Below are 16,005 nucleotides of genomic sequence, written 5' to 3' on the forward strand. Positions count from 1 at the left end.
TCTGAATTGTTCACTTACTGTGTTCTTAATACGTAGTCTGAATTGTTCACTTACTGTGTTCTTAATACGTAGTCTGAATTATTCACTTACTGTGTTCCTAATACGTAGTCTGAATTATTCACTTACTGTGTTCCTAATACGTAGTCTGAATTATTCACTTACTGTGTTCTTAATACGTAGTCTGAATTTTCACTTACTGTGTTCTTAATACGTAGTCTGAATTGTTCACTTACTGTGTTCTTAATACCTAGTCTGAATTGTTCATTTACTGTGTTCTTAATACGTAGTCTGAATTGTTCACTTACTGTGTTCCTAATACGTAGTCTGAATTGTTCACTTACTGTGTTCTTAATACGTAGTCTGAATTGTTCATTTACTGTGTTCTTAATACGTAGTCTGAATCATTCACTTACTGTGTTCTTAATACGTAGTCTGAATTATTCACTTACTGTGTTCCTAATACGTAGTCTGAATTGTTCACTTACTGTGTTCCTAATACGTAGTCTGAATTGTTCACTTACTGTGTTCTTAATACGTAGTCTGAATTATTCACTTACTGTGTTCTTAATACGTAGTCTGAATTATTCACTTACTGTGTTCCTAATACGTAGTCTGAATTATTCACTTACTGTGTTCTTAATACGTAGTCTGAATTATTCACTTACTGTGTTCCTAATACGTAGTCTGAATTATTCACTTACTGTGTTCTTAATAGTAGTCTGAATTGTTCAGTTACTGTGTTCTTAATACGTAGTCTGAATAATTCAGTTGCTGTATTCGTAATACGTAGTCTGCTAGAACTATAACAAAGCCAAAGGGATTGACGTATGCTGCTAATATATAAAATTTTGAACATGGATGATTGTCGAGGTGTAAAACATACCTTTCCATATAATATCTTTGCCCTTATCCCATCGGAGTTTTTCAGAGTCATCCGTTTGAGGAAAGTAAATCCCAACAACCACTTCTTTACCATCTACCGGAGAAAAATAATAGAATTATCAAAGTGCTTGAATATGTCATTTGCTAATTCAGCAATAAAGCAAACAAACAAACAAACGCAAAAATCAACAAAGCAAAAAACCTTTATTTACTTATATAATGAGGTGAATAAATAGTGTTTTCATTACGCCGTATTTAGAACGTTATCATGATATAATCACGCGGTTTGATGTTATAAAACATACTCCCGTGGTCTATCTTTGAAATTGTCAAAATATAGCCCATGGTCTGTATCTGAGGTTGTCAAAAATAGTCCCGTGGTCTATCTCCGATTGTCGAAATATAGTACTGCGGTTTATTGAGATTATTCTTCAATCAAATCAATTCAACATCATTTGCTTTTGGCGTATTCGTTTCCTTGGTAACAACAATGAAACCCTTATAGACATTTAGTGTTCACAGAAATTGAGTTAATACATGAGAGAGTTGTGTTTCTTTTATACCTCGGGAAATCTCACTTGAATTTTGATTATTTCTCCCAATAATGCAATTTTGACTCTTCATGTTATGGAGTGTCAAAGCAGTGGATTGATTACTTTGATCAAAACAGCTGTATGTCGTGACTCGTAGTCGGGGATCGATTTCTGATGTTTCGTACAATCTGATTACTTTGAGAATGACTCAATATTAAAAATCCGACAGATTGTTTCTCAATGAATGGTCACACGCATGTCTATATTTTACAGTATGTAGTGAAATAAAAACAGAACAAAACAAAACAAAACAAAACAAAACAAAACAAAACAAAAATGTTTTGAATCGAACCAAATGATTACCCAGGCTTAAAGTTGTGTCGCATGACATTGAACTGTTTAAACAATATTATAAGCTGTTTTAATTTATTACCACGTGTCTTTTACTAAGTAGTCATTTTAGCCTTTTTGTAATTATTGTAACCAATTTGTTGTTTTTAGCTTCATTATATTGGTTTACCATGCTTTTAAATCTATTTTATGTACAGCGCCTTTGAATATTAATAAATAGAAAAGGCACTTTAGAAAATAAATAAACTTTAAACTTTAAACTTTGTCGTTGGGTTTTTAATAATTCAAATTTCTTCCTGAAATACCTTATATTAGTAAACGTTTATTGTATTAGGATTTCTCTCTTTAGTGTCAAATGAGATATGCATTTGCTATCGTATCACAGGCCTTACATTACAATCGAAAGTGGCAAATCAAACGATGACACAGCTGTACTCAAAATGGCGGCCAGATATCCTACTAGTCTAGCTCAACTGGTCTTTTTATTTTTTTTTATATTCAAAATGTAAATATTCTTAATTGTATCGATATGTCTGTTTTAGCATGATTGTGGCAGCGTTTGACTTGATAGCATTGCATTACCTTAATGTAATAAATGGAAGGAACATACCGTGTGGGCGGAAATGGAACATACCGTGTAGGCGGAAATGCTTGTCTAGTGATAGTGTGTATTTACCAGAGAAGCTCTGTCTTCGAATTCGATGGTGGAGATTAGCATGTGTACAGCTCAGACACAAACCGCATCACTGTACATCACTGTATAATGGTACTCAGAAAACCTCATATTTAATGCATTTGACAAGACATCAAACCTATTATTTTGTTTCGTTATATTATATTTCTCCTAGTAGATATATCCAGTCTCAATTAGTGCAACCAATACTCGTTGAAAATAACACGAAAATACAAATATTCGGAAATCACTTAAAACAGAGGAGACTCACGCAGATACGACCAAATAATGCAATAAGCTGACCAATGTACTACATTCAGGGACGTTATCAATCAATAAACATTTAGTTTTATACCCCATGGACGTAATGATTCAACATTTAGTTTTATACCCCATGGACGTAATGATTCAAACGTAAGCTTACTCTGTAGCTGTTCTATATTTATCAGTCCTTCACGGTCTCCCTTCTCAGTAAAACTCACAGGACCCTGAAATGGAATTTAGAAAAGAGATTCGTTCACAGAAAACTACTAAGCTTATAGGTGATAAATCTTCGAGAAAGGAGGAGGTGTAAAAACTTGTATGGGGATATTTAGCTTTTAGTTTTAGTACGGTGTTATGTATGTATAGCTTGCAATGTAAGCCGTGTTCCTTAGGCTACACTTAATACATAATATATCGGTCCAGAGTCTGACTTGTCATAACAACCGTCGCGGTGTTCTTTCAAACAGGAGAACAAAATGAACGGAAAATAGTCAGTGACTGTAATTCTACATTAATTTGTGTAATTTATGTACTAGTGTAAATATTACTTAAATGTAAAGTGTATGTTACGTCACAGTAGAGTGTGTTGTCGATGTCTTACACAATTATTGTAATCAACGTCTTTCTAATGTAATGTCAATTATGGACTAGCTCACGTTGTTATTACTGAATCCCTTACAATATAAACATGGCATATTGTTACAACAAAATATCCGATGTATGTATATATTTTTATAGTGAATGACTTTTACGCCGTAATCATCCAGAGTGTCCAGACTTAGGCACGGTCCGATGTTTGGCCTTTAAGCTCAAGAATATGAGGTGTAGTAGGGATCATTGCACAATATCACACTAACTCAATTCGTTTAGAAGGGAGAGAGTCTGGCGTCAATGCAATTTCTGAACATCATTTTCACTCTTCTAACCAAATTTCGAAAACTTTTACGTCTTAAATGATAACTGGTTCTGTATTTAGTACTGATGTTGATAAGTTGATTAAAATCTACTCCTAATATAATACAGTGTTGAGTTTCCAGGTACTATTTTAATGAGGTTTGCCATCATGTTTTTACATTGCAATTCATCGATTGTAGTGTATGACCACATCATGGTTTACATCATATATAAACATGTCGATGTCGAAATTGTGAAGGTTCATTTCGGGGGAAGGAAGGGGGCGAACTGAGTTTGTGCGACATTGTGCCACCGTGCCTACTAATAACGTACTGATATTTATCTTGATATTAGGCCTGTGTGCTTCAATCCAGCTATGGTTACATTATACATCTCAATATTCCTACACATTTAAAATATTAAAGGAAGTGTGATGTAAAACTTACCGATACTCCATCAAAGTGTAACGTATTCAATGTATCAATAAATACTTGTTTCATCTTCTCATCGCTGTAGGCAAAATCTTCTAGACGACGACTGGTAAGATTAGGAGCTGTAAAGACAAAGTTTTTGAAAACTTAACACATCACACATTTACTTAAAAGCATACAGATAAATTTATGTCATCGTTACTCTGTCTCTGTCTCTGTCTCTGTCTCTGTCTCTCTCTCTCTCTCTACACACACACACACACACACACACACACACACACACACACACACACACACACACAGAGTTTCATTTGAACATATAGAATTAACAGTAAAGTGTCTCTGGCCATATATATATATATATATATATATATATATATATATATATATATATATATATATATATATATATATATATATATGTGTGTGTGTGTGTGTGTGTGTGTGTGTGTGTGTGTGTGTGTGCGTGCGTGCGTGCGTGCGTGCGTGCGTGCGTGCGTGCGTATGTATGGGTGTTTGCGTTTGAATATATACTAATGACTCGATGAATGGGTTGAAATGTTCCAAGTCGACATGCATGCCAATCCCAAGAAAACAGTCTTCAGCAACGTTTCGGTGTTACTAGCTCACTTACTTCAAGCTAATAAGTGAACTATGTGTGTTTATGTATACAATATTTTCCATATCAATCTACCATTATACAATATACTATACATTATCAAAATTATAATTATACTAAGACAACTGACCCGTCTTTAGAGTTTCCATGGATTCATTGAGAGTCAGTGCAACACTCCAAACAGCATCGTAACAGTAAGCAGCTTTAGAATCAATATTATCTGATTGTCCTAATTGTGCCATTCTATCTTCATAGAGGGCCTGGTATTCATTTGGTGTCTGTTGACAGCAAACATATCGTGATACACCTTGTCAGAATTAGTCGGATTGAATTTACAATGGTTTATAAAACCAACAACAAAACAATTAATGGGGAGCTAGGTGAGGCAAAGACAATTCAATCAAATTGTTGAATACTGTTCTAACATTTGTCCCGTACTTTCACCGTCGTATATCTCTAGCCTCTTTCCGCGAATCTCAAGTTCCTTTCGTTATTGTGTCAGATGAAAAATGAACTTGCTTCAAAATTATCCTCAATTTAAACTTGAAATTAAATACTTACAAAGCCAGAGGTTGTGGTGTGATTTCGGTAGATGCTTAAATCGATATTCTCCGTTGCAATGTAACCATCGATAGCTTCAAATAGTTCTTCTTTGGTACAGGCAATATTAGGGTCGTCTTGCTTCCACCAGTCGTGAGTATACCATCCAAGGATAAACCATGCATAGTGTTTACCATACATCTTTTGTTTGTACACCTGTATTGTGAAAAAAAGTGTCAACATTTTTACACTCTTTGTCATAAAGGACTTGACTTCGAGGTAGACGATTGCGTCATTGACGGAACCACTTACATGTAGCATGTTAAGTCAATAAAAACACGTCAAATGTAGTTTCAAAACAAAAAGTATGAAAATAAGAGACGATACACACAAAATATAGACTATGGGAGATAATACCTAAATAAATTATGTGGTTCCGATTACGCTCAATTCGAGATTTGGGTAGGTAGATTTTTTTCATGTGTGAGTGTCTAGTTCAGGTAGCTGTGTTTTCTATATGGTCTCTGTGTTATCTAATGGCTTCTTTCCATCAGATATGCAGTCATTACAGATTAGAAGAACAGTCTAATATTGACTTTTAGGTTGATGTCAGCTTCCGCAGCTACTATTTCTCGTGAGACTTCACAATTTTCACGATTTTATTTACTCGAATACGTAAAAAAAAAGTTTAGGGTCGGCAGTGAAAAATTAGGTGGGGTCGGGTATAACCGGAACCAAACATTTTGTTAGGATTAAGACTAAATGTGCAAAATTCTTACATACCTCACAGAACACTTGCCTTGCCATATCTTCATAGAAATTACCAAAGATTATTCTTGCGTTCTTTTCCTAGATTTTGACATGTATTTAAAATACAAAATTATAACAATATATTAGATGTGGAATATATGGTAAATTGTCGCAATTGTAAATGTACTGACGAATGACCACACTGGAAATTAAACTATCATAATATCGACATTATTTTCAGTCTACTAATAGCAATGTTTTGCCATAAGCTTGTTCGCTTACAGATACAGTTTATAAGAGTTCAGTGCATTTATATTCATGTATCGTGTGTGTCCAACCGTCTGTCTGCATGTCTGTCTGTCTGTGTCTGTCTGTCTGTCTGTCTGTCTAAGTGAGTGTCTGTACGTCTATCTAGACTAAAGAAAATGAAAGGAGCATAAAGATTTAGGTTGCTAACCTTGAGATTTTTGACCTGTTCCGAAGGGTCAACAGTAAAGCTCTCAGACGTCAGGATTTCGATGCCATTGTCTCGTAGTTTGGAACTTAGATCATTGATTGTCTACAGAAAAAAATATTAAGTGTAAATACTTTGTAAACATATATATATATATATATATATATATATATATAAACAAAACTGCAATGAACACTACTAACGCTTTACCTGGCTTAGATATCAACAGAAAGTAGCTTAAATTACGACGTAAGTCAATAGTAATAACCCTGATAATTATGTACACGTACAGTACAGTACAAGAGACCTAAGGGGGCTTTGTCACTACGAATCTCTAGACAAGCTGTGATAAAATCCCTTGGTCACGAATCTTTTCCGACTGAATGAAGAAAAATATTGGGGAATTATACCAGCGCCAATAATATCAAAGAAATATCATGGAAAGAGATGGTAATTTTGAACGTTTTGAATCTTATTCCGAACACAACAGAGCCAATGACGTAGACACACTGCTGTGATATAGATACGCGTTTTCATGACGTAAACTTGGATTTAACTAGAACGACGAGATATTTCTGTTGAAATAACCTATTGTACTTTCGTACAAAGTAGGAAAAGCTTACGGTTGACATTTTCATTTGTATGATCTTCCTATATATCATATGTGAAGTCACCATTTTCCTTAGTCACGATGATGAGATCCAATTACACAGGTTTAAAGTGTTTGTTCTCTCTACCCGAAAGAATGTCTTAATTACAGTAAGCATCATGTTGCTGTTCTGTTTGCTGGATATCGGTTTTTGTTAGCAAAACTGAACTGATGTATAGTAATGTTTTAGGTATGTTGAGATGTTTCTGTCTGTCAGCTGTCTGTCTGTCTGTCTGTCTGTCTGTAAATGGCTTAGAGTGAAAAAATCTAGACCGATTGCTTTGGTAGCTAATGGGAGATTGTTCTTGGTGTATAGATTTGTGATTTGGGAAAAATGTGACTTTGGCAACAATAAAATCACAGATTGAAAGTTGGCTTTGGTTTAGACTGAGACTTTTGGATGTGAAGTTAAAGAATTGTATGTGAAATGATGATCCAGAAATTTGGTCTTACAATGTGTGTTTTTGGTCAAAAATCGTCAATTCTGAACCTATCTGGATGGGCTGAAATTTGAGTTGGATGTTTCTAGGGCTGTATAGATGAAGAATTATTCACCACATATTGAGGTCAACAGTGATATGAAAACTAGGTTTTAAAATGTGAATTGTGCCCGAACACTTATATCATGTCAACTAATTGGTGCATGTGGCATGGTGTTTGATGACGTTTCTAGACTCTAGTGGAAGTGTTATTCTGCAGACATTGTTTAAGATATGTTGTCAAAACTAGTCCATGCATCCATGGCCTCGCCCTTAGCAACAGTCAATTCAACAATATTAATGGGTAGGCAAGTGAATAAACATTCTTAAAACGTATTCAAATATCCCTAGTAACAAGAACATGCCCATAGTAACAAGAAATGGTGGTGCGCTTTTAGAGATGGGTAGGAAAGTGGCAAAAAATTATTGTATATACAAAGAATTCCATTGGCGATATCTTTTGTTTATTGTCGGAGACGTTCGTGAGATAACACTGATAGGAAAACGTGAACAGGGAGAAATACACGTACGTAGATTATAGCTAGAGGCAAGGACAATGATGACATTTTGTCTACTGTCTCGTTAGTTTAATGGAAAGGAACCAAATTCATTTGGAACAGCAGCATCAATTAACAGGATAGAAAGGTCAACCTATGACTTTCTATTTTTTTATATACTATATATCGTATATAAGGGGAACTTGATTAAATATTAACGACACCCTATTTTACGTAGATTTGGGTAGCTGTATTGTACTGGATATCAAAAGAATTTATATCTAAACGTCATTTCTACGATGTCTTATGATAAATGTTGTATTCTCGATTTATTTGTTTAATTATGTCACTTCGCAGGGCTGACAAATTTATCAAATATAAGAGTAGTCATAAAGTAGAAAAGTCAATGTTACTGTTAATGTAAACAAGTCAATCGAATATCAAGAGAGTCAACTGGGTACAGTGTCAATAGTTGAAAAAACAAGCAGACATGTACATACATACATACATACATACATACATACATACATACATACATACATACATACATACATACATACATACACACACACACATACATACATGCACACATACACATACATACATACATACATACATACATACATACATACATACATACATACATACATACATACATACATACATACATACGCACGCATGTACACAAATAGACAAACAGACAAAAGCAGACTTTAACAACTTACCGAGGAAAATAGTTCCTGGTTTTCGTGTAGGGTGGCAACTTTAGTCCAGTTGAAATATTTGATGATGTCTAAACGAGCATAGTTGTATAAAGAGTCAGGGGCATATGTTCGATAAAATGAAGGGTAGCGATTTCTGTTCGATAGGGCAGGATTTGAGGCACCATATGACATCTGATACAGAAATGAAAAATAATGAAAATATTTGAAAATCACAAATGAGAGAATGAGCAAGTAGGTGTATGAATTGGTTGGTTGGTTGGTTGGTTGGTTGGTTGGTTGGTTGGTTGGTTGGTTAGTTGATTAGTTAGTTGATTAGTTGATTGATGAGTGGATGGATTAATAACAGAGCAATTGAATACATGGGCGATCCATTCATCTAGAGATCAAATTAGTACATAACTTTGATTGGCTAATGAGTGAATGACCGAGGCAACTATCGAATAAGTGAATAATTAAGTGAAGGAATTAGTGAATATATGAATAAATTAGCCAGTGCATAAATACATAGCTATATGTCAGTAAATTATTTGAGTGTAGAGGTGGGAATAAATACAGTTTTAACTAACAGTTCAAGTGTCAAGTTTTGAGGATGACATAATGTTAATTTTTCTTTCTCGTAAGAATTGAAATCAATCAAATCAACAAATTTACCTTATAAAATGAGACGAGTGAGATATACAAAATATGAAGGAGGTTATCTAAAATATGTTGATTACAAACTCTTGCTAGAAAAAGTAGGTTTACGAAATTATCATTGTTTTGCAGCGGTTGTCTCACACTATATACACACAATTAGACAACACGGCTGCAAATAAACTATAGTAATAGACAGATAGAAATGTTAGCAATGCATCAATTACCTGAACAAGATTCCACAAGTTTGATGCCATGGAAACGGGCTGTGCAACACCAGAACAACCAGCTCCAAGAACCATTATATACGATGTATTGGAATTGATAAACTCAAACAACACCTTAGTACCGTAACCAGGGTTACACTGTTAGTAAACAAATTACAGTAAAACTGGTTAGTTTATCACAATCGTAGTAAAGGCAAAATTCTATTGTATATACTTTTTTCATGACGTAACTCTTATCAATTATTAAAATATTTCTCTATAATATTTCTCTTAATTGAGATGATTCGAATGACCCTCAAACAATATCAAACAGTGTGAGTACGTTTTATTTAATAAAGTACATACAACGTAGTGAATTCGAAGTTTGTGTTTAGGAATGCAAGACGCAAAAATTATCGGCTACACTGGAGATGAAGAGTCGGACCAAACTCAGTTTTAAACCCTGTAAATCAATTAGTTAATTTTGTAATAGTACGGAGGACAATGCCATTCCAATTTCACCAGATGTGTCTATTAAACGACAATCTCATTTTGGGGTTGGTGCAATAGTCGATTTTCCGGTTCAAAGATGCATTACGCGAGAGGACGTCGCTTATGTTGTTATATTTAGTCTTGTTTTTATTAGCACATCTGCACTGACAAGGTTCAGTAGTGCTATAGATATGTGCGGTGTCTGTCCGTCTGTGTGTGTATGTGCGTGTGTGTGTGTGTGTGTGTGGATGACTTAAACTCTAAAAATGACAGACCGAATGCCTTGCTATTTAGTGGGGACATTACTTTTGGTGTCTAGTTCTGAAATTGTTCAAATCAAAAATGATCGCATAACAGGTATTTGATTTGGGTAAAAAAAATATCATTTTGGTCAAAACATTTAAACTCCAAAACTGCTGGGCAGATTGGGGTAAAATTCAACGTTCGTAGGGGTGTGTAGATTAAGATTTATTCACGACACGATTCCATCAGTAAAATACAAATTAGGACTAAAAATGTGTCGTTTTGGTACAAAAATACTGAGCAGATTGGGCTGAAATTTAATATAAAGCATATACTGATCTCATCCGTGATGTACAAATTGGGTGTACAAATGTGAATTTTTGTCAAAAACCTATATCTTAAAAAGTGTCAATGAGACTGAAATTTGGTGAGATGTTTCTAGAAGTATTATTCTGCAGATTTAGTTCAAACCATTTTGACACAACTGTCCTAACAACCATGACCACGCCCTTAGCAACAACCAAATGGCACTATATTTTGGTCAAATAAAAACATCATCATCTGGCAAGGTAGTAAACATTCAAAAAATGTATGCAAATATCCCTAGCAACCATGACCACGCCCATAGCAACATCCAAAACGTGGTGTATTTCACAAAGATAGCAACAGGGATTCTTAGACAAGTAAACTGACATTAAAAAAGCGTATGAAAATATGCCTAGCAACAAGACCATGCCCATAGCAACGACTAAATGATCGCATATGTTGCAAAGATGATAGACAAGTAAAAAAAACATTCAAAAAATGTATGTAAATGTGCCTAACATCAAGGCTACGCCAAATGCTCACATATAGTGCAAAGATAACAACATGGCTGGATAAGCAACGGGATAATCGTTCAGCATATAAACACGTACACCTAATGGATCAGCATTAGGATAAACATTTTTAAAAACTGTACAGTTGTGCCACTGGCGCTATTTTTACGTTTGAAATAACATTTCCATCAGAGAATAGTGGAAAGACATGTTGACTTCTTTGTTTATGAGTGATTTTACAGAGCAAAGAATAAACGCCATCAATGACAGAGATGGATTCTACGGGTAAACCAAGTGTATGGTCAGGTGACAACCATTCTCCGAGTAGCGCGTGCAAACTCCTCAGCGCGTACACAGTACATGACATTATGTGAAGAGACGCGCAATGCATCTTGGAACCGGCAACGGGTCGATTGACCATTTCGATCAACGCTTTTAATACAGTGATAAACGTTGACTGTGTCTGTCAACGTATGAAATATCTAGTGACATCAATATGGTGATAAACGTTGACTATGTCTGTCAACGTATGAAATATCTAGTGACATCAATACGGTGATAAACGTTGACTATGTCTGTCAACGTATGAAATATCTAGTGACATCAATACGGTGATAAACGTTGACTGTGTCTGTCAGCGTATGAAATATCTAGTGACATCAATATGGTGATAAACGTTGACTGTGTCTGTCAACGTATGAAATATCTAGTGACATCAATATGGTTATAAACGTTGACTATGTCTGTCAACGTATGAAATATCTAGTGACATCAATACGGTGATAAACGTTGACTATGTCTGTCAGCGTATGAAATATCTAGTGACATCAATACGGTGATAAACGTTGACTATGTCTGTCACCGTATGAAATATCTAGTGACATCAATATGGTGATAAACGTTGACTATGTTTGTCAACGTATGAAATATCTAGTGACATCAATATGGTGATAAACGTTGACTATGTCTGTCAACGTATGAAATATCTAGTGACATCAATATGGTGATAAACGTTGACTATGTCTGTCAATGTATGAAATGTCTAGTGACATCAATATGGTGATAAACGTTGACTATGTCTGTCAATGTATGAAATATCTAGTGACATCAATATGGTGATAAACGTTGACTATGTCTGTCAACGTATGAAATATCTAGTGACATCAATACGGTGATAAACGTTGACTATGTCTGTCAACGTATGAAATATCTAGTGACATCAATACGGTGATAAACGTTGACTATTTCTGTCAATGTATGAAATATCTAGTGACATCAATATGGTGATAAACGTTGACTGTGTCTGTCAACGTATGAAATATCTAGTGACATCAATATGGTGATAAACGTTGACAGACACAGTCGGTACTATATATATCTCAAATAAGTTGAACAAACCAGTAATCATTTTCCCAGATGCAGCAAACTAATTTAATGACAATGAAACTATAATATACCATTTACAATCTTATGTTTGAGATGATTGCATGATATTGGTTAATAACATCGATAGTGAAAGTGACAAGTTGTTCCTTTCTCAGTTTATTTGGTCAAATTTGTAATTACTGAACAGTAATTACAAGTTTGACCAAATAAACTGAGAAAGGAACAACTTGTCACTTTCACTATCGATGTTATTAACCTATAAATGTACCATACAAAAAGGCCAAATAAGGGACCGGACAGAATTTACGGCAGAGGGGGGGGGCTGGGGAGAAATTGGGGGGGCCATGAAAAAAATGGGAGGCTTGAAGGGGGGGCCATGAAAATTCTCATGGTTTGAAAGGGGGGGGGCCGCGAAATATTTTGTCATTGAAAAAAATGAATATGTTAGAAAAGTTAGCATTGCATGAGATAGCACTTGATATCGCCTTTAATATTGAATGTCTACACTTTCATTTATGTATTAAAATGGAAGTGTGTACGTTTGTATGTACATATTTAGTGAAGCATAAAAACACTACTCAAGATTAATTTGATACACCCTGAATTACTCTTATATACTCCAAGTTGTTCACACACACACTTACACACACACATATGTATACATACATACATACATACATACATACATACATACATACATACATACATACATACATTTTAGCACTGTGGAAACAGGTTCAGTGTGTAATTACCATCAAGGATACATATATATATATGGTAATATACTAGCATAGGACCTGTAATTTATGTGATTAAAAAGTGACCTTTTGGTGAAAAATGTCAATACAAAAACGTCTGGCCAGATTAATTTAGATAGGTGTTTTATTTCTTTCCTTGACTCTATTCTTGAGTTTCACTCTCAGACTCACTAGAGTCTGAAGATGTGAGGCAAGACTTGTCTTTCTTTCTATCTAAAACCAGTGAAATTAAACTATTTCCCTCCTCAGCAACATCAAATGCATCTATCTGTACTAAATATTGTAAAGCATTTAGATGTCTGTGTGGTGTTAAGTGTTTTTTCATCTGTGACTTTGCACTAACTTTGGTAGTTGCCTTCTGGCTGTATTTTCCTACAACCTTATCCACAAGTTGCTCACTAAAAACAGTTAACAACAGTCTTTTTGCTTGACTAATTGTTCTTTTCTCTTTCCATCTTCTTAATTTTCTTTTATTTTCCTTCTTTCTCCTTGTCTTCCTGTGTCGTTCGCTAACAACAACTTCATTCTGTGGGAATCTTCTTGCAATGTCACTTATATGAGAAACATCATTTTGTTTGGCTTTCACTAAACCAAGCCAATGTTTCATGAAGTCACAAATGCCTGACACTATAGGTTTAAATATGTATGGTTTTGGAACTGAAAGCATATTGATTACATCTAAGTATTCCACAACATTCTGAATTTTTTTGCACTTTCATGAAGTCACAAATGTCTTACATTTACATATGTATTGGTAATGCATTTGGTGTAGGAAAGTGAAAGCTATATTTGTCAGACCTCAGTGTGCATAAAATCCTTAGTTTGCTAGCACTTCATGACATCACAAATGTCTGACATTAGATAGTTATTGTGTTATGAGTATAAATAGATATTTGAATACACTATGTAGGTGATGTGATGTCCTTAGATACTCCCCACAAATGTCCCCACTACAGTTTTTCACAAATCACGCATGTGAATGTGTGTTTACTCTGTGTCTGTGTTTCTGTGTATGTATCAGCGAATGACAGTTAAAACCACCACATCAAATGCCTTGGTATTAAGTGATGACTACTTATGGTGTCTAGTTGGGAAATAAACAAGATTATACCACATGTGTATGATTACATGTATGGTCAAAATGTTTTATTTTGTTTTGTTTTCTAAAAAACTTCCTCTACAACTACTAAGTTGTTTGGGCTGAAATAGTAACATAATAGTAGTACCAAAAGAAATATTACAGTTGTGCTACAGTAACAGACTGTCGACAGTCGCTCGCGCCTTTTTTTCCTACGTTTTATCTAAACTCCGGTCCGGCGCAACACTGGTATAATCGCAAACTGATTTCGAGGGCCGAATTGCGAAGGCCCAAGCGAGTCGCTCGGGCCTTCGGCCCTCGATCACTGTGACTCGGGCCTTCGGCCCTCGATATCAGTTTGCGATTAGACTAGTGTTGCGCCGGATCGGAGTTTAGATAAAACGTAGGGGGAAAAAAGGCGCGAGCGACTGTCGACAGTCTACTACAGTAACAAAAAAATTTGTACTCTTTTTAGTCATTGTAGGGGACAGGATATTGTGCACTTTTTTTCTTCTTTTTTTTTTGGGGGGGGGCATGAAATTTTTATACTTTTGAAAGGGGGGGCTGTGAAATTTTGGTCACAGTGGATGGGGGGCCCAGGAAAAAAACCAAGTCAGAGATAATTTCTCCCCAGGCCCCCCCCCTGCCGTAAATTCTGTCCGGTCCCTAAGGTCGCATTATGTCTTGCAATCAGATCCACCATGGGATTTATGAACAATTTGTACGTACATTGCATAATTTGAAAAATATAAATACTTACCTGAGTATTGCCATAATCAAGATTCAAAAAGTACCCCGGTAAAATATCATCCCTTTCATTGATATGATCTAATGCCATCTGACAGGCAGGAAGAACTCCCTCCATATTTATTACGCTGGTTTTACCGGGAAAAAACCCAACTATGTTCAATGTTACATTCTCGCTCTTGTCATCTTCATCGTTCATTGATGATGGCTCTGTTGTCTGCTGTGATGACGTAACCAACATGGTGGACATGGTTGTGTTTCCATCAGGAAGGAGATCTGTTAGGTGTGCTGTAGTTGTCGTCAGATCAACGCCATCAGTCGTAAATAGTGATATACTTTCAGATGGTGTATCAAGTGTGGACTGCGCTGACGTCAGTATTTGAAACACTGTTTGTATGATTATGAAAATATGGAGTTTACTGGTCACCATTTTGTCGTCTGTTGAATGTTCGATTCAGTATGTTACGTTCAACGTACCTTCAAGAGAGTCAGGACATTTTACCTGAAAGATATTAAAAGAATATGAAATATTTAATAAAGAAGATTGGGTGTTAAACAGATATAGTGTAGACAAAACCTGTAATAAAAACGGGTATATCAATTTCTATGAGCAATATGAAACCTTGAGATATCTAAAGGTAGAACTGTTCTTGTCTACTATATATCAGCCGTTTTATATTGATTATATAGCCAGAAGAAATACTCAGTAAATTATAGAAGTGTCATCTTGAATACATCGATTACAAACAAAATCTTTAGTAGCAAATTATCAAATCAGGATAATTTGGTGGGTTTGTAAGCAATATCACCAAGTTATCGTAGAATGGTATTCTCTCAAATATATCAATATATAGAATCCGATATCATATATTTTTCAAAAATTTCTTAAGTTTATATTGTGAT

At 35.1% G+C, this 16,005-nt stretch overlaps 1 protein-coding gene across 1 annotated transcript in view; it reads right to left on the bottom strand.

Moving 5' to 3' along the window:
* The window catches only part of LOC144445529 (gamma-aminobutyric acid type B receptor subunit 1-like), a 40,704-nt gene that overhangs the window by 14,215 nt on the left and 10,484 nt on the right, over nucleotides 1-16,005 (bottom strand). Inside the window, exons 2-11 of the mRNA XM_078135118.1 lie at nucleotides 15,116-15,604; nucleotides 9,602-9,739; nucleotides 8,742-8,912; nucleotides 6,395-6,496; nucleotides 5,971-6,036; nucleotides 5,209-5,403; nucleotides 4,778-4,925; nucleotides 4,044-4,150; nucleotides 2,864-2,927; nucleotides 884-976 (exon numbers count right to left, since the gene is read on the bottom strand). Of these exons, the coding sequence (XP_077991244.1) occupies nucleotides 884-976; nucleotides 2,864-2,927; nucleotides 4,044-4,150; nucleotides 4,778-4,925; nucleotides 5,209-5,403; nucleotides 5,971-6,036; nucleotides 6,395-6,496; nucleotides 8,742-8,912; nucleotides 9,602-9,739; nucleotides 15,116-15,532 (1,501 nt within the window). The 5' untranslated portion in view covers nucleotides 15,533-15,604. The remainder of the gene's footprint in view (nucleotides 1-883; nucleotides 977-2,863; nucleotides 2,928-4,043; nucleotides 4,151-4,777; nucleotides 4,926-5,208; nucleotides 5,404-5,970; nucleotides 6,037-6,394; nucleotides 6,497-8,741; nucleotides 8,913-9,601; nucleotides 9,740-15,115; nucleotides 15,605-16,005) is intronic.

This window comes from Glandiceps talaboti, chromosome 14 (assembly GCF_964340395.1).
Source record: "Glandiceps talaboti chromosome 14, keGlaTala1.1, whole genome shotgun sequence".
Taxonomy (NCBI): domain Eukaryota; kingdom Metazoa; phylum Hemichordata; class Enteropneusta; family Spengelidae; genus Glandiceps; species Glandiceps talaboti.